General features: G+C 57.0%; 2 protein-coding genes across 5 annotated transcripts in view; one reads left to right on the top strand and one right to left on the bottom strand.

Moving 5' to 3' along the window:
* Positions 1-133: 133 nt before the first annotated feature.
* Positions 134-9,480, bottom strand: BACE1 (beta-secretase 1). The gene is made up of 9 exons (XM_069876394.1): positions 9,081-9,480; positions 4,292-4,380; positions 3,863-4,079; positions 2,955-3,092; positions 2,746-2,880; positions 2,552-2,653; positions 2,225-2,374; positions 1,972-2,143; positions 134-1,755 (listed from the first exon to the last, which is right to left on the bottom strand). Exons 1-9 carry the CDS (start codon positions 9,339-9,341, stop codon positions 1,514-1,516), a joined length of 1,506 nt encoding a protein of 501 aa, XP_069732495.1. The 5' UTR covers positions 9,342-9,480; the 3' UTR covers positions 134-1,513.
* A 713-nt stretch (positions 9,481-10,193) lies between these two features.
* The window catches only part of CEP164 (centrosomal protein 164), a 34,278-nt gene continuing 17,768 nt past the window's right edge, over positions 10,194-26,703 (top strand). Inside the window, exons 1-11 of one of the 4 annotated variants that reach the window (XM_069876381.1) lie at positions 10,194-10,406; positions 12,282-12,368; positions 12,678-12,789; positions 12,939-13,149; positions 14,523-14,717; positions 14,928-15,053; positions 15,431-15,508; positions 18,157-18,261; positions 20,889-21,314; positions 23,277-23,351; positions 24,530-24,613. In XM_069876381.1, the coding sequence (XP_069732482.1) occupies positions 12,287-12,368; positions 12,678-12,789; positions 12,939-13,149; positions 14,523-14,717; positions 14,928-15,053; positions 15,431-15,508; positions 18,157-18,261; positions 20,889-21,314; positions 23,277-23,351; positions 24,530-24,613 (1,494 nt within the window). In that variant the 5' untranslated portion in view covers positions 10,194-10,406; positions 12,282-12,286. Of the gene's footprint in view, positions 10,407-12,230; positions 12,369-12,677; positions 12,790-12,938; positions 13,150-14,522; positions 14,718-14,927; positions 15,054-15,430; positions 15,509-18,156; positions 18,262-20,888; positions 21,315-23,276; positions 23,352-24,529; positions 24,614-26,703 lie in introns of those variants that run through there. The other 3 variants (XM_069876382.1, XM_069876383.1, XM_069876384.1) reach the window with 3 other exon arrangements.

Genomic DNA, 26,703 nt, shown 5'->3' with positions numbered 1-26,703 from the left:
GCTGTTGTGGCGCTGCCGTGCCTCTCCTGCGCCGCGTGGGTTTCCTCCTCCTGCCTCCTGCGCTGCTTTAGCCAAGGAATCAACTGCAGGGCTCCGGGAGCGAGTTTTACGCTTGGTGTTCACTGCGTTCCGGCAGCGCTCCATCCCCTCTTCCCACCTGGACTGGTGGCTCGGCCCCGGCTTTCGCTCATGAAGGAACCTTGTCTTTTTAATTAATGTTTAAAACAAAGCACTTTCCTGTCCAACGGGGAGGCAGAGAAGCAAGAAAATAAAGCGACAGCAACCGCCTGCGAGCTGAAGGGCGTCCCCACTAGGCGAAGGGAGATGGGAGCCTGCAGTGGCCCCGTTCCCCGGGGAGAAGGGGAGGTTTGTCTTTATAGACCGGAACATCCTCCCGGAGGAACAGGATGAGGACAATCCTGTACTCTGTGTCCTTTTGGCTCGTGAGCCACCGCTCCACATGCTCCAGCCCTGCTGTCCCTCCCTGTCCCCATGCCAGGTGCCCCTCTGGAAGCACCCCAGCCCTGGCCTTGCGCTGTGGCCGGGAACATTTAAAAAAACCCCAAACCAAACAGGACCAAGCCCCTCCCGTTGGGCTTGGGACAGTGGCTTTCATCTAGAATTAAAAATAGAGATGTAGGTCTGTATCGTACAGGAGGGAAGCGACTGTTACCACACGCCCTGCGGTGCGGGACCTGCTATGTACACGCTGGCTGCACGACCTGGGGACGTGCAGCGTAAAAAAAAGAAATGAAATAAATACAACAAATAAAAAAAACCCATGAAATGCAGTTCCCACGCTGCCGGGGTGAGCGGGAGCTGGAGCGTGGAATGAGCGGAGAGGATTCCGGGGCTGCGGGGGCGCGGGCTCCCCTATGGCTTTTGGTCGGGTGGGTGGGCTGGGGAGCAGCCGGCACCGGAGCTCCGCGGTTTCCCGGCTGCGTGGAGCTCACGGGGACGCTGCTGCCTTCCCACCCCGAGCTGGGAGGCAGGAGGGGTGTCCCAGGGTGTGTGCAGCGAGTCCTGAGGGGAACTGGGAGGGTAGAGAGATGCCATGGGAGATGTCGGAGCGAGCGATGTCTGGAGGAGCAGCATGGAGCCTGCATCTCGCCGCTCCCGTCCTGGCATCCCCGGCTCTGGCTCCGAAAAGCCCAGGGTGAGGGACGGGAGGCTCCGGAGTTCACAGCGATGGAGCAGGGCGGTGGCGCAGGGATGGGAGAAGATGGAACAGGCAGGGTGTTGGGACATGGTCAGGTGTGGGCAGCAGAGCCAGGGACACCCCATCCCATCCCCGTGCCGCAGCTGAGCCGGGGCTCCTGTGCTTTCACCCCCTCCCTAGCCGCCACGCTCCTCCCGTAGGTCCCAAACCTGGAGCTCCCGCGGCTGCTCCCGGCTCGTTGACCCAGACAGGAGCTCCTGGCTCCGGGAGGGCTGGGGTTGAGGGTCTGAGCTGCCCCTGCCGCCGCCCCCCGTCCCCGCTGCGGCCCCTGCCCCGCGGCCCCCGCGCTCGCCGTCACTTCAGCAAGGATATGTCGTCGGCGAAGTCGTCGTGGTCGCGCCGCAGGCAGCGGAAGCAGCGCCACTGGAACACCATGAGGCACAGGGGCAGCATGAAGAGGGCGCAGATGGCTGCCATGACGTAGGCGATGGTCATCAGGGTGGACTCGTCCGTCTGCGGGATGTTGTAGCCACAGTCTTCCATGTTGGAGTGCAGGTAGGGCCCCTCCACCGCCGCCGAGCGGAACTCGTCGTGCACTGCGGGGGGAAGGCAGGGGGTCCTGGGGCTGGCGGAGGAGCGAGGGTGGTTTGGGAGGGCAGGGGGATGTGTGGAGGAGGAGGGAGCCTGCCTCTCGCTGCTCCTGGCCCGGCAAAGCCCGAGGCCGGGGCCGGGAAGAGCCGTGAGCTCCGCAGCCCAGCACGCACGGAGAGCCCCGGCCAGCAATCGCCTCTCCCCCTCGTCCACATCCTCACCGTGGCAGGCGCTGACGGCAAAGCCGATCCGCTTGCGGGCGCGGTCGAAGACCACGTAGAAGCCTTCCATGATAACGGCGCCCATGACGGTGCCCGTGGAGGACTGGGAGATGGCGAACTTGTAGCAGTCGTCCTGAGAGGTGGCCACGTCCTCCACCGGGCGCAGGTATTGCTGCAGGGAGAGAGAGCAGCCGTCGGGACCAGGGATGGGGCAGAACTCCAGTATCAGCCTGTTCTCCGGCTCAGCGCTCACCTGGGGCAGGATGGTGATGCGGAAGGACTGGTTGGTGGCTTCTCCCATCAGGTAGAGGGACAAAACCGGGAAGATGTGCCACGGGGTGGTGCCGACCTGCCAGCAAACCAGCTGCTCCCCCAGCCAGAAGCCGTCTGGGAACTTCTCCGTCTGCCGGAGGGAAAGGGGAGGTGAGCGGGGCCGCAGGCAGCAGAGAATCAGAGAATCACCAGGTTGGAAAAGACCCACCGGATCATCGAGTCCAACCATTCCTATCAAATACTAAACCATGTCCCTCAGCTGGTGCCCGCGGCCCCGCCTGCTGCGGGAGGGACGCGTCTCACTGACCGAAGAAGCTGTTTTGATGGATTTCACCGCAGCCTCAAACACCTTCTTGGGCAGCCGGAGGTTGGTGGTGCCGCTGTCCACGATGCTCTTGTCGTAGTTGTACTGCAGGTAGGTAGAGGGCAAGGAGTGAGCCAAGCGCCAGACCCCAGCCCCGTTCCCTTCGCGCTCCCGGCTCCCTCCAGCAACTCCCTCACCTCTTTGCAGTCCATGTTGAGGTCCTGCCCGTTGACCTCCAGCTTGACGATGATGACCTCGTAGTACCACTCCTTCCGGATGGGGGTGTACCAGATGTCCCCCACGTACAGCGAGCGGTCAATGCCACCGATGATCTGCAGCGGGGTCAGACAAGGCGCTGTCCCCAGGCGCTGTCCCCAGCCCCCCGTCCCCCCGTCCCGGCACTCACCATGCTGCCCCCGACCGACGCCACGGCCTCCGTCTCGTTGGGAGAGAAGCCTGCGCCGCAGAGCTGGAGGGAGAAGATGTTGGGCACCCGCGTCTGCTTCACCAGGGAGTCAAAGAAAGGCTCCAGGCTGTCGTCGGGCTGGTGGGAGGAGAAAGCAGAGGCAGCACGGGGATGCATCAGTACCCGGAGTCCTGCGTTCAGTTTTGGAGTCAGCGCAGGAGGGACATGGAGCTGTTGGAGCGAGGCCAGAGGAGGCTACAAAGATGATCCAAAGGCTGGAGCACCTCCCATATGAGGACAGGTGGGAGAATTGGGGTGTTCAGCCAGCAGAGAAGGCTGCAGGGAGACCTTAGAGCAGCTTCCAGTGCTGAAAGGGGCTCCAGGAAAGCTGGGGAGGGGAACTTGATCAGGGAGAGGATGAGGGGGAATGGTTTGAAGCTGCAAGACGGGAGAACAAGATGAGATCTTAGGCAGAAATGTTTTGCTGTGAGAGTGGGGAGGCCCTGGCCCAGGATGCCCAGGGAAGTTATGGATGCTTCATCCCTGGAGGTGTTCAGGGCCAGGTTGGATGGGGCTTGGAGCCCCTGATCCAGCGGGAGGTGTCCCTGCCCGTGGCAGGGGTGGAACTGTGTGGGCTTTAGGTCCCTTCTGACCCAAACCATTCCATCATTCTCTCCCTTCTCCAGGGCTCTCTGTGCCCAGGGAAGCTCCCCTTGCTGGGCCACCTGGGATGCTGGGTCCATGTGCTGTTGGTGCAGTTCTCAAGGTCACCAGCACGGCTGCAAGTCGTGTCCCAAGGGACCGAGTGGAAGCAAGGAAAGAGGCACCAAATCCTGCTGGAAGAAGCTCCCCACCCCTGGCAGGGCCCGGCAGGGCTGGGGCAGGGCTGGCCACGAGCCAGGACTCACCCGAGCGATCTCGGCGTACGCCAGCCCCAGGATCCCTTCCCAGTTGGAGCCGTTGATGAAGAATTTATCCGACTCGGTGATGGCCGCGATGTTGGCTCTGACGGTGACGTTGGGGCCGTGGGGGATGGTGACGAGGTCGGTGCCCAGCTCCCCTTCCCACTTGCCCTGCGTGTAGGGCACGTACACGCCTTTCCGCAGGTCGCGGTAGGTGCTGGACCTGCAACGGTGTCAGCGAGACGGAGTGAGAGGGGGAACGGGCACCCGCGGGTGACGGGGGAGCACACACGTGCATCGCTGAGCAGGAACATCCATCCCACGGACCGGGGTCCCTCCTGCTCCAGGCACAAGGGACCACGCAGACCCAGCCTGCGAAAGCGGCTGCATCTCCAAGAGCAGCCGCCGTGCCCTCGGTGCCCGCAGCGTACTCACAGCTGCCGCTGGTAGTATCTCCGCAGGAAGGGGTGAGGTGCAGCTCCCACGGCGAAGTTACTGCTCCCCGTGTCCACCAGGATATTCAGCTGGAGAAGGAAGAGAGACAGGGATGCTCGTGACTGCCGCGGGACCCTGCGGTGCCGAGCGAGCCTGGCTCTGCGCTCCCAGCTGGTGCCAGGACCTGTTCCTCGCTCCACCCGAGCCCTTTTTTTCCCGTGCTTGGGAACAGCTCGGAGACGCAGAGCGAGAGGACGTGGGAGCAGGAGTCAGCGACCCCAGGGTGTTGCACAAAGAGCAAACATGGCCCAGAAACTGAGCAAACACAGCGCGAGCCCCTTGGTGCCCGCGGCTGAATCAAAGAATCGTGGAATCCCTGAGGTTGGAAAAGCCCTCTCAGCTCAGCCAGCCCAGCCGCGAGCCTAACCCTGTTGTGCCAAATAAACCACATCTGTAAGTGCCACATCTCCATGGTTTTTGAACCCTGGCAGGGATGGAGACTCCAGCACTGCCCTGGGCAGCCTCTACCAGGGCTTCACCACTCAGTCAGCGAAGATATTTTTCCCTGACATCCAATCTAAACCTGGTGCAACTTGAGGCCATTCCCTCTCATCCCATCCCTTGTTACTTGGGAGAAGAGCCCAGCACCCACCTCCTCACAACCCCCTTTCAGGAGCTGCAGAGAGCCATGAGGTCTCCCCTCAGCCTCCTCTTCTCCAGGCTGAGCAGCCCCAGGTGCCTCACTTGTTCTCCAGCCTCTTCCCCAACTCCGTTCCCTCCTCCAGACTCTCTCCAGCCCCTCAACATCCTCCTCGGAGTGAGGGATGCAAACTGAACCCAGGACCCGAGCTGCAGCCTCAGCAGGGGGACCATCCCTGCTCCTGCTGGCCAACCCAAGGCTGACCCAAGCCAAGCTGCTCTTGCCCTCTTGGCCACCTGGGCCACTGCTGGCTCACGATCAGCTGTGGCTGAGCAGCACCAGAGGATGCACAAACAGGACTCAGCACCGTGGGGCTCGGGGAGCAGCAGCAAGCAGGGTGCCCAGGCTCCCCGTCCCGGGAACCCCACTTTGCAGGTGCGAATGGGCACAGGAGCTGCTGCGGGTTGCTGGGTCGGCTAATCGGCTGTCCATATGCTGAGCTCTGCTCCCGATCCGTTTCTGCCTGTGTCCTGGATTACCAGCTCACAGGCCGGGTTTGGCAAGCAGCCCGGCAGGGCAGGGAGCCGGCTAGCCGCAGCCTGGCCCCAGCTGAACCCTGCCTGCGGCTCCTCCAGCCCGCGAGGACGGAGGGATGGGATGGAGTGGGGCTCCTGGGGAGCTCTGACTCCCAGCATCATCCCAGCCTGCAGTGCTTGACCTGTGGGATCCTAGGGGAGAGGAAGGAGGTTAATAAGTCGTGCTAATTGCCCCGGCACTGGGCTGCAGTCGCCTGAGTCATAGAATCATAGAAGAGTTTGGGTTGGAAGGGACCTCAAAGCCCATCCAGTTTCACCCTCTGCCATGGGCAGGGACACCTCCCACTGGATCAGGGGCTCCAAGCCCCATCCAACCTGGCCTTGAACCCCTCCAGGGATGGGGCAGCCACCACTGCTCTGGGCAACCAGGGTCTCCCCACCCTCACAGCAAAACATTTCTTCCTGAGATCCCATCTCAATCTCCCCTCTTTCAGCTTAAAACCATTCCCCCTTGTCCTATCCCTGCCCTCCCTGATCAAGAGCCCCTCCCCAGCTTTCCTGGAGCCCCTTTCAGCACTGGAAGCTGCTCTAAGGTCTCCCTGGAGCCTTCTCTTCCTCAGGCTGAGCAACCCCAGCTCTCTCAGCCTGTCCTCATACAGAAGGTTCTCCAGCCCCCAGATCATCTCCATGGCCTCCTCTGGCCTCGCTCCAACAGCTCCATGTCCTTCCTGCGCTGAGGACTCCAGAACTGGACCCAGGACCCAGGTGAGGCGTCACCAGGATGGAGCAGGGGGGCAGAATCCCCTCCCTCGCCCTGCTGGTCCCATCCTTGAGAGACTCAGCCCGGGCGAAGACGCAAGGCGTGAGCCGGTGAGGCCAGGACACGTGTGGTGATGACGCTGCGTGAAACCCGTCCTCGGCTCCCTGGAAGTGACAACCGCTCCGGGCACCTCAGCAGCTCCGGCTCCGCACGCCGCGTGCCCTCGTGCTGCCCCCGGGGTGGAGAGCACCAAGCCTTCGCTATCCATGCGCTCACCCCTGTGGATAAACCCTCTCTCCAATTCCCTGCATCCACACGGCCACGCTCTTCCACGGGAATCTTTAAATTCCATTACAACGCCGGGAGGGATTTTGCTCCAGCAAACACACACGCACCCGCCACGTTCGCACCTGGATGGAGTCCAAGGCTGGGAAACGCTGCCGAAACGCGTTGCCGGGCTCGGGAACGCGGGAGCACCTGCAAACAGGTGGCTCCCACGGGAATTATCCGCCGGCCGCGACACGTGGCAGGTCCCAGGGAGACGCTCCACCGGGGCTGGATGACGAAATCGCATCTGACACTGGATTGTAGGAATAATCTCCTCCCTTTTTCCCCTCAGCAGACCCTGCCGCGGCAAGGAATAAAGCGCAAAGCCCCTCCGGATTGTGCGGCGATGCTCGCCCACCCACGGCTCACGGCCAGGCACCCAGGACCGAGCCAGCCCTTATTCCAGAGCGTGGGTGCCAGCAGCTTCGGCAGCACCAGCCTACGTGGTGGGTGGCAGCACGTGAAGAGGGGGAGCACGGACCCTTGAACGCCAGGTTTGCTGTGCAGGGTGGTTGAAACGAGCCTAAGAATCATAGAATAGAATCATAGAATCACCAGGTTGGAAGAGACCCACCGGATCATCGAGTCCAACCATTCCCATCAATCACTAACCCATGTCCCTCAGCGCCTCGTCCACCCGTCCCTTAAACCCCTCCAGGGAAGGTGACTCAACCCCCTCCCTGGGCAGCCTCTGCCAGGGATCAATGACCTTTTCCCTGAAAAATTTTTTCCTAATGTTCATCCTGACCCTCCCCTGGTGGAGCTTGAGGCCATTCCCTCTCGTCCTGTCCCCTGTCACTGGGGAGAAGAGCCCAGCTCCCTCCTCTCCACAACCTCCTTTCAGGTAGTTGGAGAGAGCAATGAGGTCTCCCCTCAGCCTCCTCTTCTCCAGGCTAAACACCCCCAGCTCTCTCAGCCGCTCCTCTTGTTCTCCAGCCCCTTCACCAGCTCCGTTCTCTTCTCTGGACTCGCTCCAGAGCCTCAACATCCTTCTTGAGGTGAGGGGCCCAGAACTGACCCCAGGATTCGAGGAGTGGATGTAAGGATGCAGGAGGGTTCGGCAGCTGGAACCTCCACAATCTCACCCATAAAAGAGAGGAGGAGCTGGTGCACCCCGGGCTGCGTGTGGCCCTTGGTCCCCGTCCTGTGCCACGCGGCTCTGCGGATGCTGGAGAAAAGATGGAGCAGCCGAGGCCAGGGATGAACCAGCTCCCGCTCTGCCCACCCCACTGGCTGCTCCTCCATCCCTGGCTCCCCACACGCTGCCTTTCCCGGACTCCCACACAGCGACGAGTAGCACGGGAGCCCCTGGAAGAGCCAGCTCTGGAAAATCTGAGGAGGTGGAGTGGCCCGCGGAGCCAGGCAGGCAGCAGATGCGTGCGGCGCTGTGCCGGGAGGAACGCGCCAAGCACGGCTCGTCATGTGCATCCCTTGTGCCTGCGTATGGAATCATGGAATGGTTTGGGTGGGAAGGGACCTCCAAGCCCGTCCAGTTCCGTGGGCAGAGACACCTCCCACTGGATCGGGGGCTCCAAGCCCCATCCAACCTGGCCTTGAACCCCTCCAGGGATGGGACAACCTGGGCCAGGGTCTTTCCGCCTTCACAATAAGGAATTTCATGCTAATATCTAATAAATCTCCCTTCTCCCTCTCTGAACCGGCCACATTCCCACCCACACGGTGCATCCTTCATCTGGGATGCGGGCAGGGATGCAGCCTGGGAACGGGGAGGCACACGCAACACCCAGGAGAAGCAGGAGTCACCTTTGCCAGCCAGAATTCACCCAAAAGCAACAAAAAAACCCACATGAGCATCGCGGGAACGAGGGGAATGGGAATGGTACCAGGGATGTGCACCCAGAGCGGCACCCGCAGAGCCCTCCTGCATCCCTGGAGCTCCGGGATGGAGCCATGGAGGGGATGGAGCCGTCGAGCCCCCCTGCGCCCCCAGGACAGAGCTACAGAGGGGATGGAGTGGGACCAGAGCCCCCCTGCGCCCCCAGGACAGAGCCACAGAGGGGATGGAGTGGGACCAGAGCCCCGCTGCGCCCCCGGGATGGAGCCGCAGAGCTCCCCCGCATCCCTGCATCCCCAGACGAAGCCGTCGAGCCCCCCTGTATCCCCAGGACAGAGCCACAGAGGGGATGAGGTGGGACTGGAGCCCCGGGACGGAGCCTCCGAGCCCCCTGCATCCCCGCATCCCCAGAACGAAGCCTCCAAGACCCCCTGTATCCGTGGGATGGAGCCGGGGAGGGGATGGATGGGGACCGGAGCCCCAGGATGGAGCCGGGGGGGGATGGACGGGGACTAGAGCCCCGGGACGGGGATGGATGGGGACCAGAGCCCCGGGACATGGATGGATGGGGACCGGAGCCCCGGGATGGAGCCGGGACGGGGATGGATGGGGACCGGAGCCCCGGGACGGCGCCGGGGTGAGATGGATGGGGACCGGAGCCCCGGGACGGAGCCCCCCGCTCCCCCGCATCCCCGGCGCGGAGCATCCCCCGGCTCCGCCGCCCCCCGTACCTTCTGCGGGGGGCTGCCCACGGTCATCTCCACGTAGTAGCCCTGGCCGGACTTGCCCCGCAGGTTGTCGATCATGCCCACGAAGCCGCCGCCGCCGCCTCCTCGCTCGGTGTCCGCCGGTGCCCGCCGAGCCCGGGCAGCCCGCGGCGGGGCCGGGGCGCTGCGCAGCGGCAGGCGGATGCTCGGCGGGGCCGGGAGGGCGGGCAGAGCGGCGGCGGCGGCCGCCAGGCACAGCAGCAGCCAGGGCCGGGCCGCCGCCATCCTCCTCCTCCTCCTCCTCGCCGAGCGGGCGGGCGGCGCTAGGACCCGGTACCGGCGCCGGGCGGGCGGGCGGCGCTAGGACCCGGTACCGGCGCCGGCCATGGCGGCGCGACGCGATGCTCCCCGCCCCGGAAAGCGCCGTCCGCACCCCGCCCGCCGGCGGAAGCGCTCGAGAGCGCGGGCCCGGGAGACCCTCCCCGCCGCGGATCCCTCCCCGCACCCGGCCCCGTGGCCCGGTCCCGCCGATCCCCGCACGCCAGGCACGATGCCCTAGCGCCGCCGCCCGCCTCGGACTACAACTCCCAGCATGCCCCGCGGCGCGGAGGCGACGCTCAGACGCGGCCCCTCCCACCGACCAATCAGACGCCGCGGGGCCCTCGCACTGACCAATCCAAATGCCTCAATCCTCCCCGGACTGCAACTCCCAGCAGGCATCGCGGCGCGGCAAACGTCACTGAGACGGGCCGCCCTCTCGCCGACCAATCAGGCTCCGAGACGCTCCCCGAAGGCCAATCAAAAGCCGCGGTGCGCGCCCTGACCAATGGCGTTTCTCGGGGGGGCGGGACATGCTGCTCATAAAGGCCTCGAAGGCGGAGGTGGGGGCGGCGGCCGTGCGGCTCCGGGCAACCGGGGCGCGTCCATGGAAGCGGCGAGCGGGAGGCGCCTCTCCCGGTTCCTCCGGTTCCCTCGGTTCCCTCGGCCCGGTGAGCGGGGCTGGGGGCTGTGGAGCGCCCCTGCCGGGTGCTGCAGCGCTCCCGGCGCCCGGCACGCCGAGCGTTGGGGAAAAAATAGGTGGGAAAATCTGATTTTTGGAGGTTTTTTTGGGTTTCTGTTTGATTAACCCGAGCTGTTTGTCCTCCCGGCAAGGCCTGCGTCCCGCATGGGCCCGGGCTGGCGCTTTCAGCCCTCGCTGATGCCCGCGCGGGGCTGGAGGAGCCGCGTTCCAAGAGGAGTCGGTGAGGAATTGCGGCTCCAGCGCTGCTGCCAGCGGCCAGGGGAGAGCCGAGGGGCGAGGGGAGAGCCCAGGGACGAGGAGAGGAGCCCCCAGCCCAGTGCTTTAGCCAGGTACGCTTGATTCTATCGCTAAAACTCGAGTTCTTTCCATTTCACCTAAAGCTGAAGCCGGTTTCATCTAAGCAATTGTATTTTTCACGAAAGTTAGACAGAATGTCCCTCTGAGACCCCGTTTTCTTCCAAGCAGCTTTGTCTAAAACGTTAACGCCTTGTGTTTGATGTGGTTTGTGCTGAGCAGGGGTCTCTCTTCTTCGATAATCGCTGCTGCTTCAGTGTTCCCCCCTCTTTACTGCAAGGTCGGGCACCGCTGGCTCCAAAGCTCTAAATGACCCAGAGGTTTGACTGCTGTGAAGTTCATAATAACATTACATTTCAGCTTTGGAAAGTAACAGAATGTGCGTAAGATTTCTGGGAGAGTTTATACACATGGATGTAACAGGCTGCCCAGGGAGGGGGCTGAGTCCCCTTCCCTGGAGGGGTTTAAGGGACGGGTGGACGAGGTGCTGAGGGACATGGGTTAGTGATTGATAGGAATGGTTGGACTCGATGATCTCATGGGTCTCTTCCAACCTGGTGATTCTATGAAATACCTTTCCCAGCTCCTCTGGCTGCACACGATTGCTGGAGATCACTCCTCCTGTTGCTCAGGGCTGATAGAAGGTCCTTGCTTTCTAAACCTCCAAAATGAGCCTTAGAAGGCTTGTTTGCCAGTGTTTTTGGTATCAAGCTTGGAAGCGGTTGTGAGCTCTGGGATGCTGGTTGGGTTCCGTGTGTCCTGGAGTTGCCAGGATTAATTGCTGCTTTTGAGACCGGCTTTGCGTAAGAGGTGTAAGTATGGAGTGGGCTGAGGACAGCGAGAGGTGAAGAGGGCAGGGAAGGCTCTGGTATGGGCAGGGCTGTGGTTATTCCACTCCAGGTGGGTATCATAGAATCACCAGGTTGGAAGAGACCCACTGGATCATCAAGTGCAACCATTCCCATCAAATAACAAGGCTCAGACTGCTCCCATCACTGCCCAGACAAGGAGCAGGTGCCACAGCCCCCTGAATCCTGTGAGGAAAGCAAGGGTCATCCTTTGTGCACTGGCTATTTTTGAGTTTTAAGGTAAAAGCCCATCTGACTTTGCTGTTCTAGTGTGTTTGAGGAGCAGGATGGGAAGGGGGATCGTTCTGGTCCTGCTGTGGCTTCACAGCCTCCCCTAGTCCTTGTGCTGACCTGGTGCAGCTGGAGGGACCCTCTTCACTCACCTGGCCCAGCTCCCCACATGCCTGGGGCTAATGCTGGCCAAAAAAAAGGCTGGCCAGCAGAATGAGGGTGAGGATTCTGATCCCCATGGCAGGGGGTGGAACGGGATGGGCTCTGAGGTCCTTTCCAACCCACCTCATTCCATGATTCTAGCTGTGGGCATGCACAGCCACAGCTAGGGGTGTTTGGGGTGAGAAAGTTCACTTACTGGAGAGCCCAGCTCTGGATCATTGCATGCAGTCAGAGTTAAACGCCAAGCAGCCCTTCAGGAAGGGGATGCACTCGATTAGGATCCTTTTATTGCTTCTGGAATGCCCTCTGGGAAGCGGGGAGAGGCCACTGCCTTGTCCCTGGGCAGCGCTGTTTCTACCTCTCCAAGAGCTGTGCCCTGAGAGAACTCCCTGCTTTCTCTTTCTTCCCTTTCAGCTTAATTTTTGACAGTGAAAAAAGTGCCTGAAGCAAGTGCTCATCTCCTCCGTAGAAGCCTGAAAGCCTGCGGAGGCTCTGATGATAACTTCTGTGCCACTTGAGCTCTGCTCCTGGCTTCCGCAGCCCCCGCGGAGCCTGTGTGGAAGGTCTTTGATTCGGTTTTGCTGCATGTACCTCAGTGCGAGCCCTGTAAGCCGAGTGGAGAAGCTCATTGTGGGTTTTGTCGCTTCTTTTCGTGTTGCTGGGCACAAGGAGCCATGGCGGGACAGGTGACGCGCGCTGGTGGCCAGATCATTCTGGAGGAAATAGTCGACGAGACGTACGTCCCCAGCGAACAAGGTAACTGGTGCCTCTTGGTAGCGGTGATGAGGGATTTGAGCATGCGGGTCTAGTAAGGAAATGGGAATTGCAGAGAGCAGGAGTGGAGGCGGTAGGATAAGTGGGATTTTGTAGAGGGCAGAGCTGAAAAACTAGCTTTTTGGTTGCAGAGGTAAAAACTGTTTTGCTGTCTGTCTCCCTGCTCACATCATGCTTTGTTTTGGGGTCAGGGTTTCCCGGTGTGCCCGTTGCTTTAGCTGGGGAGGTTGGTTTTATTGCGTAGTGCCTGGTGTAGGACTATCTCCTCAGATTCCTCTTCTGTTTCTCTAGAAGTCCTTGATTATGCTCAGGGGATTGGGATTGACCCTGAGAAGGAGCCGGAGCTGCTGTGGCTGGCCAGGGAGGGCATCATGGCCGTGTTACCACCCGAGTGGAAGCCCTGGTGAGAGCTCTGTTGGCAGCTATTCCGTGTGATTCCCTCTCCTGCCCTTCCCTCTGGCTTGTGTTGGTGGCAGAGCAGGATCCCAGCTGGTGAGGGGACCGCAGTGCGTTATTCCCCAGCTATTCTCATTTTTCACCCCATTTTTGCAGCGAGGATGTCACCGGCGAGGTCTACTACTTCAACTTTGCCAACGGGCAGTCCTCGTGGGATCACCCCAGCGATGATCACTACAGGGAGCTGGTCATTCAGGAGAGGGAGAAGCTGCGGGCTCTCAGCAGCTTGAAAAAGAAGGAGAAAAAGAAGAAGGGAAAGAAAGAGAAGAAAGAGAAGAAGGAGAAGCAGTCACTGAAGCGAGGCCTGGTGAGGAGCCTCTGCCTGCGGTGCCGCTGCGGGAGGATGGACAGGGGGCTGGGAACTGGAGGGGCTGAGCTGTTACGGCTTCGGGAGCAGAATGATCCCTTGAGGAGGGATCTCGTCCAGCAGGGCTTCGAGTTGGCTGGAAATCCAGTGGAAGTGGGGCCATGGGAGCTGGGAAGGGTATACCTGGAGTGGTGGTGCCGCAGCCCTGTGGTGCTGGAGCTGGGAAGGATGTGGCACTGGCCAGGCGTGCTGGGCGTGGATATTTGGAGTGCTGGAAAGATTTTTCTTCCTTGGAGAGGCAACATATCGTGTTTATGCAGTGTCTGTTTGTTGCTTTGGTATCCAGACATTGAACAGGGATGCGAGACGTGCTTTTGCTGTTGGGATCTATAACCAAATTCCCTTTATTTCCCAAGAAATAGCACACAATTCCTACCTTCCGTTATCCAGTAAAGGGATAAATCTCCATGGGGAAGGATGGTGCCTTGTGTTGTCATTCAGGGCATAGAGCTTCAACTGCAAGGATACAAAGTGCCCTCTGAGCTCAAAACCAGGCGATGGGCAGTGAATCGAGTGGGATGGCAGCATCAAATACAAAATTGTCTTTAACTTTGGCTCTAAGGCTTTGTAGTAAGTGCTACAGAGTCTGTCTGGAGATCTCCCAATCTAAATTGAGAGGGAATAGCTTGCTCAGCTGTTTTTAGCTTCATTTTGTTTGCTCTGTCTTGAGTCCCTGAGTGAGTGAGTTGGTTAAGGTGAATTTTTGGTTCTCATGGTAGGAGGGGTTGGAACTGAGTGATCTTGAAGGTCCCTTCCAACCCAAACCATTCTGTGATATAAGAAACCGTCAGTCACAGCCAGCTCTCCCTTATCTGTGCCTGGTACCTTCAGAAATGGACTCTGTGCCTCCTTAAATAAAGGAAAAATGGAGAAAGGTTTGAATTGCCTTTCTCAAGCAAGAGGATGTACATTTGCCCTCGGGGCTGTGACGCTGGGTCGGAGCCTCTCCTCGTGGATGCTGTGTGGGCATGTGCAGGTGTGTGAGCTACTGGCATGGCTCTTGGTCTCTTGCTTTGAATTTGGAGTAATGCCTGATGATATTCTGAACCGCCTCGCTGCTGTAAAGGAGGTTGCTCCGTTCAGATCAGTCTTTGGAAGGCAGAATGTGTGAGTAAATCAGACCACTGTTCCTTACATGTCTCGCGTGCTGGTGATAGCCGGGTGGGGGGCTTTTGCGAGTGTCTTTTCTGTGGTCATGGGTTGAGTATCACCAGCTGATGTGGCAGAGGAGAGCGTTTTCTCCTTCTCTGAGCTAAGACATGTAAACTGTGCACCCACCCGTGCTCTCCCATCAGTGAGTCCTTCTGCTTCAGTTCTCAGGCACCCCGCTAGCCCCTGTCCAGGGGCCGCTGCGTGGGCTCACGCTGCCTCCGGCCAGCATCCTTCGTGGATCGCCCCCCTTGGACATGGGGAGCTTGATGGACTCCAGCCTTGTGACCAGAGGAGGAAGGCAGGGAAGTCTTCCCTGGGAGCGCGCCCTGGAAAGCACACTCTACAGCAGATCCCAGGCACGGTGATACTCAGAAGCTTAAACGGCAGTATTTGTGATCTGTCATCTCCCAGTTGGCTGTGGCTGCAGCAGGACAAGGGTAGCGGCGTAATCCTGAGCACCTTCTCGGAACTGTGCAGCTTCCCTTCTCCTGGCTGGTGCCTCAGTGGGTTTGTCTCCCCTTTCTCTTCAGCTGCTCTCTCACTTCCCTTTGTTTTTGACTCCACAGCCTGCAGAGACCTGCAAGCCCACCAGCCAGACCAAGAAGTTTCTAGGCTTGGGCTGTGAAAAGAGTTCTGTGAGCATGGCAGCGCTAGATAAAGGGAGAAATGAAGAGGACGGAAGCGAGAGTGAGGTAGTTTGTGTGCCTTGGTGTTTGATGTGTGTCGGTAACCATAGTGCATGCAGCCTCAAGGGAAAGCAAACAGTGGTGCTCCCCCGTTAACAGCTGATTGACTGGGGCTGTTCTGCTGGACGCTGGGCTTTGGTTTGTGCTGCATTGTCTCTGTGTGTTTGGTCACCAGAAAGTATCTAATCCTGTTTTCTCCTTGTACTCCCTCTACATTTTCTGCTGTGATGTTTTTCCAAAACTAATTGGCTGTGGTCACGTTGCCTTGGCACGTGGCTTTGGCTCTGCTGCCCTGTCCCATTGACTGGGAACCCCCTGTTCCTCGTGTGGGATTGCAGAAGCAAGAACTCAAAGCTCTCCATCTCCTTTTTCAACACCCGTAGAGCCTCCGTGGGACACTAAGACTATTCAAAAACCTGCACATGGATGTCAGCACCATGGGAGGCAGCTTTGATTCCGAGGTAAGGATGTATGGAAGAGGGTACTAGTTGACAGTGGCTGAGCATGAGCCAGCAGTGGCCAAGAAGGCCAACAGTTCCCTGGTTGGATCAGCCATGGTGTGGCCAGCAGGAGTAGGGAAGGGATCATCCCCACTTTGGCACTGGTGAGGCTGCATCTTGAATTCTGGGCCACTCACTGAAAGGTATTGAGAGACTGGAGCATGTCTGGAAAAGGGAACAGGGCTGAGGAAGGGTCTGGAGAGCAGAGGTTCCTGGAGCAGCTGAGGGATCTGGGACTGTTAAGCCTGGAGAAGAGAAGGCTGAGGTTGTGGTGAAGTGGGCGTGGGGCTGTTCTCCCAAGTAGCAGGCAATAGGGTGAAAGAAAATGGGTTTAAGTTTCACCAGTCGGGGTTCAGGTTGGGTATTGGGGAAATGTCTTTGTTGTGAGTCCTAGCAGGGGCTGCCCAGGACAGGGGTGTGGAGTCTCCATCCCTGGGGGGGTTAAAAAGCCGTGTGGCTGTGGCACACTGGGTCATGATTTAGCAGGAATGGTGAGATCAGGCTGATGGTTGGACTGGATGAGCTCGGAGGGCTTTTCCAACCTTAATGATTTGATGATTCTGTAAGCTTGGTCATGGTCCGCATGGATTTCCAGTAGCACCCTAAACACTGTTCTTTCTTCCTGCACTGCTGATCAATTCTGTGTCTCAGTCCAGAGCGTCAGCAAGGGCTTCAGTGCACATGTGGCCTCGTGCAGACACTTTGCCTTCCCTGTGAGTGTTCTCTGTCTGTGCCGCCTCAGCGCTGATCAGGCTTAGGATGACAAGGGCACAAAGGGAAGCGCGTCGCAAGCAGCTCTGGTGGTTCAGCCCAACTGTTTGTGCTGACATTAATCCTTTCTCACCGCTTTGAAAATTCTGTTCCGGTATCTGAAAGGCAAATTAATTTCTTTTTAAGTGTTCGACGCTATTTCCATTATCCTTTTGACAGCACACGAATATTAAGCTGTGAAGTGCTTTGCTGGAGAGCCCATTCACAGCGCGGGGCAGAGGCTGCAAAGGCTTCTGCTGAAGAGGATGTAAAAGAAAAAACCCGAATCTCTCCTCTCCAAACAACAAGCAGCCCAATTCGTCACCAAAATGTTAATGTTTTTGGGAACAAAGAGCTGTCTTAGCTATTTGGTGTGGCAGGGCTTCAGGAAACTCTATGAAAGGGCAATTGCTGCCCCGCAGCCAGGATCTGGTAACGCAGATGGGTGATGTCTTAGTCCTGATGATATTTGTGCCTCACTGGAAAGTAAATTTCCTTGTAGTTCCATGAGATGGCGGTAGAAAAGCGTTCCACTGAGCGTCCCAGCCTGCAGCTGAAGCTATTCTCCGGCTTCTTTAAGTACAGAGAAGTGTTCCTATAGCAGGGGGGGAAATCTAAGCAGAAATGGGGTGAAGTGACGCAAAACTGGGCTCTGTGCACCCCCTGGATCGGCCTTGAGAGACCTGATCCAGTTGAGGTGTCCCTGCTCGTGGTGGGGGGATGATGGCTGGGTGGGCTTTAGGGTCCCTTCTGTGATTGTATGAGAAGCATTAGGTTTTAGCAACTTGCTGTGATGTGGGGATTTTGGGTGGGAGCAGAGGTGGCATGGAAGGTGCTGGGAGCATCTGGGAGAGGGAGAATAAATGGGAAGAAACACTACCCCCTTGAGCGGGCTCTTCTGGAGCAAGGAGGAGGTTAACTGGAGAAAGATGCTGAAAACAAAACCCAAGGCAGATGCTGGAGGACTTGAGGTGTGAGGCTCTTGTGGGAGTTCAATCCAAGAGGGGCTCTTGTAGGCAGCTTGGCCACTTCTGGGTTTAGCTCTTGCCTGAACCCAGCTTCCTTGCCTTCTGAATTCCTGTATGGAATAGTTGCTACAGGCATGTGAGACTGCTCTGAAATACAAAAAGGGCTTGGGGATGCTGCTGGAAGGTGCATGAGAAGGAAAAGGTCTGGAAACATCCCTGGATGGGTGCGGAAAGGGCACCCTGGCAGCAGGAGGGACCCCCTGGTGCGGTGCCTGAAACTGGGAAGGTTTGATGTGCTGCCTTCTGTACAGGTTGGCCTCTGTGAAAACACCAGGAGGCACAGGGGTCTTTTGTGTGGTGGGAAATTACCCTCCCAGGCTTTCTTACCAGATGGAGATGTGTGAAAGGAGCCGTCTGTAAATAAACATTGAGCAACACAGCTTGGGTGTCACTGGGAGATGTGCGTGCAGGAAACGGTGCCGCTGGCTCCCAGGGAACAAGGACAGCCGTAAAATACAGGGGTGAGCGGTGACAGGGGTGGAAATGCTGCTGTCTTCATAGTCTTGCCCTCCCCTGTGGCTGGGAATAGCCAGAGTTGAGCCACAGCTCGTGGAATCCGGAGCTGGGGAGGGTCTGGTGGAGCAGGGAGCTCACCAGGCAGGCCAACAGGAAAAGCAGCAACAGGAAAGCACGTGGAGAATAAACAATTTGTTTGGGAATCGGGATCTGTGGGCTCCAGAGCAGAGGTTGGGAAGCTGTTTGGCTGGAGAGCTGCCTGCTCTGGGGGCCCACATGGTGGGTGACGCAGCGTGGTGACCTGTCACAACCCAGTGACCCTTGGGAAGGTGGTGTGGAATTCCTTGCTACTGGATGTGTTACCCCACCCTCTAGGAGAAGAGCAGAGCAGAGGAGGAACGCAGCGGCTGCTGGTTAGCTGGTGCTGATCATCTCCAGCCCCGGAGGAGTCCTGCAGAGGCAGCTGGCAGCCTGGGAGAGGTGATAGATGGTGCTGGCATCGCTGTCCTGCTTGTGTGATGTCACCTAAGCTTTGCATGCTGTAGGCAGCTTCTGGTGTTGTGGTTGTGGTAGTTGCTTGGCTTGTTTCTTTTGCTGCTTAGTGTTATGTACACAGAGAGAGTTGTAAACCTAAAACTGAAGGGCAAATGCTTGCTGATGTGGTCTGGCAAACCTGACACCCCCTGCATTTCTGTGCCGCAGTGAGCCTGGAATTGGTGAGCAAGTAGGGACCACATCCCCTTCAAAGGCATTCCATATGCAGTATGACATTTTTTCCTCTTTTTATTCCTTTTAAAGGTAGAAAGAATGTTATTTTTATTGTAACCTCTAAAGTTCAACCTCTTAAAGTCCCGAGAGGTGACATAGCCACCCTGTTCCATGGGATGAGTAGGATTCAGTTTTCGTGACTGCTGCTCGTGCAGACTGTTTGTCTCCAGATCAGGTGCCTTTCTGCAGCCTGGTCCCATTGGGATGGAGATACTTTTCTCCACGCTTTCACTGATCCTGTGAAGTAATGACTTGATGGGCAGGCATTTCATATCAGTTAGCGTTGCTCAGCTCTGGGTAAAATGTGTTACAGCTTGCGAAAAGATCAACTGAAGCCAGTTACAGCCTGGCTGCCTTGTCCTGGCTCTGAAATCTGTAGAAAATCCATAGGCTGCTCTTGCAGATGGAAAACCTTGCGTCTCCTCCACCCATGTGTCTGATTGGCGTAGTTCCCTCTTCTGCAGAGCCGTTTGTGGTAACGAAGGCGTAATGTTAACAAAAGGTTTGTGTCTGTCCTTAAAATTGGGTTCTATCAGATAAAGAAATTATTCTAGGATACTTTAACTGGGGTGCTGGAGTGGAATCTGGAGTCCTTATGTGCCTGGTTTTATTGGACACAATAGTGTATTTTAGGATGAGAGGAAATGGCCTCAAGTTGCGGCAGGGAAGGTTTAGATTGGATATTGGGAAAAACCTCTTCTCTGAGAGAGTGGTGAAGGTGCTGGGTGCTGCCCAGGGCAGTGGGGAAGGCTCCATCCCAGGTGGGGTTCAAAAACGGTGTGGCCATGGCACTTTGGGACATGGTTTAGCAGGCATGGTGGGTGGGGTTGGGCTGTTGGGTAGACTGGATGAGCTTAGAGTTCTTTTCCAACCTTGATTCCATGATTCTATGATTCTATTCTGTTGTGGGGTGTGTGCGCCTTGAAGGGAAAGATCTGCGTACAGATTTTGAAGCATAAGAATCCTGGTTGGACTCATTTAACGTATGTCCAGAGGCCTTCAGGAAAAGTCAAACATGAGCCTGCCCAGAAGGGAACATGATCAGTGCTTTCCTGAATCCCCCAGATCAAAGGAATCCTAATGAGGACTCCTCCCCTGGAGCTACACTGAAGAAATGCTCTTTGTACCTCTTTGGGTTCTGGAATAAAGATGTTGCCGAGGGCTTTGCAGGGCCTTGAGTGGCTGGCTTGTGATTCATAGAGTCATGGAATGGTTTGGGTCAGAGGGGACCTCGAAGCCCGTCCACCCCGACACCTCCCACTGGATCAGGGGCTCCAAGCCCCATCCAACCTGGCCTTGAACCCCTCCAGGGATGGGGCAGCCACGAAGGCATTAAGTGGCGTGTTTGAACCTCTGCTCATCAGGCATGGAGCTGGAAGGGGCCACGAGCTTTCATTTATTACTTGGTGAGTTGGAGGTGAGACCTTGAACTGTGGTTTTTTTTTTTTGGGGAAGCACCAAGTGCTGGGAGGAGATGTTCTTCCCCTTTGCTGCAGCTCCAGGTTTAGAGCTGACAGTGTTGTGCTTGCACTTGGATAAAAATACCCTGTTAAAATATGCGCTCTGTGTAGGGTACGCGCTGTACGCAGGACGCGGCTGGTGTTTGACAAGGCACTACAGCATTAATAACAGCGCGAGGAAGCAGGGCGTGCTGGCTGCTGTTTGCATACCAATGAGGGAACATTTCCTCGCTTCCTCCCAGCTATTGCATGTTGTATCCCAAGCTCTGTAGGGCTCCCCGCTGCCAGCAGAAGCAGTTGCACCTTTGGGTGACTCAGCTTGGATTTAGGATTGTTTTCCCCAGCACGGTGGATTCTGCTGTGTCTCAGGCTGCTGGTTTAGCAACTCGCTCTCCAGCTCTGAGCTTGGAGCAAGGGCTTAAATCAGCGCCTGCCCTCAAGTTTGTCCCACTGGAAGGTGGGATGGTTGCGTCTCAGGTCCTCTTCCCTGCTTATTATATCAGGCAGAAGTTAAACATCTATTCATTGTCCTCTGCGGTTTCCATCTTACTGAGCAGATTCAATGTGGATGCAGAAATGGGAGCTCCCAGGGCTTGGTGGTTCCAACCCCTGCAAACTCTTTTCTGCTGAGCCCCTGCTCATGAAAAACCCAACAGATTAAAAGAAATTAAACCTGAGCCCAAGAAACGAGTGCATAATTGTAATCAAATTCCTTATCTTTTGATTTCTTTCCGTACCATCCTTTTCAAGCTGGGCTAGTTGTCACCCAAAGCTTGTCGCTGTGGCTTTGCTTCTTGCTGTAGGAGAACCTGTGCTGCTTCTGACCCCAGCGAGGTGATAACGAATGTCATAGTGATAATTGTTTGACTTCCTGCCTAGAAGGAGTCTTTAAAATCAAGACACCCTGAAGAAGGGCAAGAGTCTTCCCTGGATTCTGATGCTGCGTGCCCTCCGACTCCAGATCAAGTCCTTCCCGAAGATGCTGACAGTAGCCTGTCTGGCCAGAACAAGGAGGAGCTCACTGGGGATGAGCTCCTGGGCGAGAAGGATGCTGAGGTGGTTGGTGATGTCTCTGCAGCCAGTGAGCCCCCATGCTCTGGGGGGGAAAGGAGCACAGCAGGGACACGTGTGCCCAGCAGTCCTGGGCGACCTGGAGTTGCATCTCCAGCTGCTGAGGAGGCAGATCCGCTGGCGAGCGTGGCTGCCACCGCCGACACTGTCTCTGTCGATGAAAAGGTAGCGAAGGAAATGCCGGAAGAGGCAGCAGCTGAGCTGGAAACAGACAGCAGGCTGGATGCCGGCAAAGTAAGAGACCTGCTCGCGGGGTCTGGGTTTAGCGTGGGAGCTGCCTGGTGCTTTGCGAGGCCCTCGTTTGTGCAAGTGCTTCCAGTGCTTATTCGTTTTCTGTGAAGTTGGTGTAAGTGCTTTCCAGATCAGCACGGAGTTCCTGGGAAGGCTGCGCAAGTGCTCTGAATTCCCAGCTTGGCAGCTTTTGTACTGAGCTAGGAAATCAGTCTTTGCTGCATATGGAGTGCTGTCCAAAGCAACCGGCAGGCACAAACTCTGAACCAGGATGTGTTTCCAGTCTTGGAGGAGAAATAAGTCTCAGCTTTCAGTGCTGCCATCTGTAAGAAGCGAGCAGGTTCTGCGATGAAGTTCACACCGAGCCCAGCTGCCCGCGCTGCTTTGTTTCTCTCCTTCTGTTGTTTCTCTCAGCTTAAGCAGAGATGGGACACAAGCGTGAAGCGAGCTGCCAGCGGTGATGTTGGCAGCTCCGTGGGGTGGGATGTGCCAGGGAGGTGCGAGGGCAGAGTTGGGAAGGATGGAACCCCTCTGGGCTGGCTCGATGGAGCTCCAGTCCACTGAGTGTGGTTCCTTCCAGTCTGCCCACTGCTTCCCTGGTGCTGTGTGGGAGGAGAGCTGACTGCAGGCAGCTGGACGTGGCTGAACCAGGGCAGGAGGAGAATAACTGGGTGTTCCAGGGTGCAGATGAGTTCATGGTCCCTGCCGCAGGGGTGCCAGATGGTGGCACGCTGCCCACTGTTGTTTGGTGTCATCCAGAAATGTTAGGATATCAGCAGAGGAAGGACATGGATCTGTTGGAGTGAGTCCAGAGGAGGCCATGGAGATGATCCAAGGGCTGGAGCACCTCCTGTATGAAGACAGGCTGAGGGAGGTGAGGTTGTACAGCCTGGAGAAGAGAAGGTTCTGGGGAGACCTTAGAGCAGCTTCCAGTGCTGAAAAGGGCTCCAGGAAAGCTGAGGAGGGGCTCTTGATCGGGGATGCAGGGACAGGATGGGGGAGAATAGTCTGAAGCTGACTGCTGAGGGGAAATTGAGATGAGATCTTAGGGAGAAATGTTTTGCTGTGAGGGTGGGGAGGTCCTGGTCCAGGTTGCCCAGAGCAGTGGTGGCTGCCCCATCCCTGGAGGGGTTCAAGGCCAGGTTGGATGGGGCTTGGAGCCCCTGATCCAGTGGGAGGTGTCCCTGCCTATGGCAGGGGTGGAACTGAATGAGCTTTGAGGTCTCTTCTGACCCAAACCATCCCATGATTCTTTGAGCTGGAAAACTTTCCAGTCTAGTTTCTTTCCTGCTGATTTTGTTTTTTCCTGGTTCCATTGGTGTACATTGTCTTTAAGAAATCATAAGCTGTAAAACCGAGCCTGGAAACATCTTCTGTCCTGAAGAGCTTGAAATTGAAAGGTGGTTTGCTTTTACCTGCACTTCCCTGCGTGGTGTCTGGGTGGTTCTGCTGCTCAGCAGGGCTCTGTGGGCATTCACATGGAATCGCTCCGTGTGCTGTGATTGCTGGCAACACAGGAGTCCTTGCTGCAACTGGGTAGGCATGGCAAGATGCGCTTTCCAAGTCCTTTTGAGATCACGGTGCTCTGATTTATGGCTTTACCAGTGCGTGTGGTGGGCTGGGGAGTTCAGAGCTGCAGAGATCCTGGCAGAAGGAGCAGAGGACAGGCAGCAAGTGCCTTTATCAGGGATGTTTGAAGAGCGCTTCCCTGCCCTCCGCAGTCCCACCTTCTCCCTGTGCCCTCTTTCCCCAGTCCTGTGTCTCTGAAGTGGTGTTTTGTGCTTGTCTTGTGGGTGACACCCTTAGTGTCTTCTGTGATGTTGAGTCACCTTTTCCTCCCTGTGTTATAGAGCGTCTGGATTTGTTTTCCCAGTATCAGTTGTCGTCTTGCTGGAAATGACTCGGTGAACCTCAGGGGTAAGACACGTGCAAGCTGTAACGCTTCTCTTCTCTCTGCTTTCAAAGGCGTCTGAGATCAGCAACTGTGAGGAGGACTTGTACGTCTCCAACTTCTTGGGCCGTGAGCTGATTCGGCCTCTGGTGAGTCACTAAAAGCTCCTTGTCCCTTGGGTGTGGGGTCTGTGTTCCTCTGGGAATATGTGGCCAGTTGATGCTGTGCCCACCTCTTGCAGTCCAGGTCTCTAACTGCTGAGCAGTGACCTTACAGTGGTGGCACAGGCTGGCAGCATCGTCCTGCGCTCAGCAGGTTCTGTCTGTGGGTGAGGTAATATCCCTGGAAAAATAGGTCACTTTGAGCTGGGACTGCGCTCGGATAATTGCAAAAAGGAAAACAATAAGCCATGTAAAAATCCTGCTTGAAGGGACTCGGCAGCCCTTCCTAAGGGGAACCTGCATGGCTGGGAGACCTGGCTCCTGATGGTCCTCGAGGGAGAGCAGGCAGGAGGGTGGCCCTGAGATGGGGGGAGATGCCCATCAGCATCTCTTCATCTCCGCAGGAAGCTGCCATTGCCATCTGCCAGTGGGAGCAGAGGCAGCGCGGCCGGCAAATGGCTGCGAATATCATTATTTATCGGTGTGAGGACAAGCCTGCGCGTTGGCAAGGGGCTGCTGCCTCAGACAGTGCCTTCTGTAGCGCTTGCTCGTGGGCATGTGTGCACAGACACATTTGCTCCCCACGTGCAAAGACCCCAGGGACTCTGCCAGGAGGGAGAAGGATCTCAGCAACTCGTAGGAGCTGGCTTTTCGGGAAAATCTCAGAAAATTTGCTGCAATCTCAGAAGTGAGAGCAGTAGAGGCTGGGGGGAGAGTTGCTGCTTGCTTTGGATGTGTCACCTCTGCCTGCTGTGGTTGCTGGGCTGGCAGAGCCCCCACCCTGGTGTCCTGCTGCACCCTCACAGTGGCGAAGCCCTCAGGGAATCCTGATTTACTGTCCGTCCTTGTCTCTCATCGTGCCAGCAGGGAGCTCTGTGTAACCCACCCTGCCTGTGCTCTGCAGCTTGGGGAAGAGAAAAGCCAACTTGCTGCTGGTCAAGCTGCTAACAGAGCTTGGATGCAGACCTGAGTCTTGGTGTGGCCTCTCTCTACGTCCTATAAACATTTCTTACTGTTCAAATGTCTGGTACTACAAAAGACTTGCTCTCAGTGAATTGAGGAGTGTGGACTCCACGCTGAGTTAGGGTTTTGGTTGGATCTCGGGATCTCTGGGAAAACCTGTGCCAGCCCTTCAGATGCTGATCCTGTTCTGCTTCCTTCTCTAGGACTTGGGTTTCCAGAGCCGGCTTTCGGTGCAGGTGCTGGATGCGGAGGATCTGTCTCCTGTTCTGGACAGCCCCATGAGCAGGGTAAGGACTGTATGTGTGACCAGGGACTGGTCTGTGACTGCATATTGGGGTGCACTGATCACAGAGCGATCATAGAATCACTAGATTGGAAAAGACCCACTGGATCATTGAGTCCAGCCATTCCTATCAGTCACTAAACCATGTCCCTCAGCACCTCAACTGTGGACATAGAGACTTTGCAGAGAAAAATCCGAGTGATGTGTTAAGTGTCAGGGGTCTGAGTGGTGCTACTCGTGTGACTTCTCCTGCAGAGATGGGATGCAGGCGGTCGCACGCGGAACGCAACCTTTGAGTAGAGGTGGCTCGTGAGGGGTGCGTGCACTCAAGCTCCCACGTGTGCTTTCCCTGCCCCAATCCAGTGCAGATAAACGGATTTCCTGGGGATAGCGGGAAGCAGTCTATTGTATTCCTGTTAAGTATATTTGTCCTTTTCTTTCTCTTAAGCAGATGGAAAGGATTTGTGTCACAGAACACGATAGCAGAAATGGGAAGAAAAGGAGGTTAACTCCCTCTGATGGATTTTGGTGTAGCAAGCTTATTCTTAAGCGTTTTCTTGTCTTGCCTGCTTTCATCTAGAGGGGTAATAGGCTCCTTTCAGCAAGCCTGGCATAGAAAGGAGTGTGTGTGTGTGTGCACACGTCTGTGCTGCCTGTATCGTGTCAGCCCAGGGGGTAGCCGTGATGAAGATGACTGCTGTGCATCGGGAGGCGTTAGCCTCGTCTTTTCAGTGCGTTCCTGAGTTGGCTTCCTCAGCCCCCTGTTCCCATCGATCCCTCTCGGCTGCCTCTCCCCTGGTGGCAGGGTGAGCTCCAGCTGGGGTGCACTCAGCCTTGCTCTGATTGTAAGCGAGTTGATCAGCCGCACGGGGGGAACCGAGTGGCGAACTCCCCACCTGCCCAGCAGAGAGGAGCGATTGGGTTGGGGAGGCTGGGTCTGGAGAATTCACCTGTCCTTTCGTGCCTGATAATGAGCGTAATGGGATGTGAAGGCAAAACAAACCGTATGCCCGCTGCACTCTTCTGTTCTCACTGCTGCAGGGTTGCTGTGCATGCAGATGTCTCATTTGAGGTGTTACAGCCCTGGCCGGAGGAGAGGCGTGGGGTGGAGATGGTGTCCATGCAGAACGGCAGCCACGCTTTTTTGTGTTGTGGGCAGAGGCTGCTCTGAAATGTGACTCTGGCTCTAGGAACGTGCTTAATTCCACTTGCTTTAACAAAATATTCTGTTTTAAAAAAGCCCACCTCTGTCAGCTGAGTGAGCCCAATATTGGGAGGTTTCGGTGAGCGTCCTTTGGCAGGAGCTGTGGTGGCTGCCCCATCCCTGGAGGGGTTCAAGGCCAGGTTGGATGGGGCTTGGAGCCCCTGATCCAGTGGGAGGTGTCTGTGCCCATGGCAGGGGTGGAACTGGATGGGCTTTGAGGTCCCTTCCAACCCAAACCATTCCATGGTTCTACAAGATCCTCCTGCTGAGGTCCCTTGGGACTGTGCCGTGTAGAGGGAAGAGACAGCGTGTTCCCTGTCACCCTCTCCTGTGTCTACCAGACTGGCTTTGCGTTGTCAGGACATATTTCCTTTGTGGGACGCAGCCTGGCACTTCAGCGGAGTGGAAGACTGAGCTGCGGATCCTGAGGCAAGAGGAGGGGTGAGACCCTAGGGGAATTTCACAGACAAGAATTAAGATCAGCTCTTGTTCCTTGCCAGCAGGTGCTGCCTTCACCTTCTCAAACTGTCCAGATATCCCCCCAGCCTGTGATTTCTGGGGAGGGTCTTTGTATTGGGCAGGATGACAGCAGTGGCCCCGTGCATGGGTTCAGCAGTGTTGCTTGGTGGCTGATTATCCCTATTCCCAGGCAAATCTCATTCTCCGTTTGTCTGGCTGCTTTCCTTTCTCCGGCAGCAGCGATAGAGCCCGTGTGGAGTCAGGGAACATTTGCTGAGCTCCTTGGTTCTCAGGAATTGAAGTCATTATTTACAGCGGGGCAGGAGAGAGGCTGGGAGGGGGAGCTGCCGGTGAGAGCTCCGACCAGGATGATGTGATGGAAGGTGACAGCACTTGCAGGGATTCCTTCTGCTGTTTGCTCCACTGAACAT

This window comes from Phaenicophaeus curvirostris, chromosome 25 (genome assembly GCF_032191515.1).
Source record: "Phaenicophaeus curvirostris isolate KB17595 chromosome 25, BPBGC_Pcur_1.0, whole genome shotgun sequence".
NCBI lineage: Eukaryota > Metazoa > Chordata > Aves > Cuculiformes > Cuculidae > Phaenicophaeus > Phaenicophaeus curvirostris.
The sequence above is the reverse complement of the archived record's forward strand: the minus strand, read 5'-3'. Positions and strand labels throughout refer to the sequence as shown.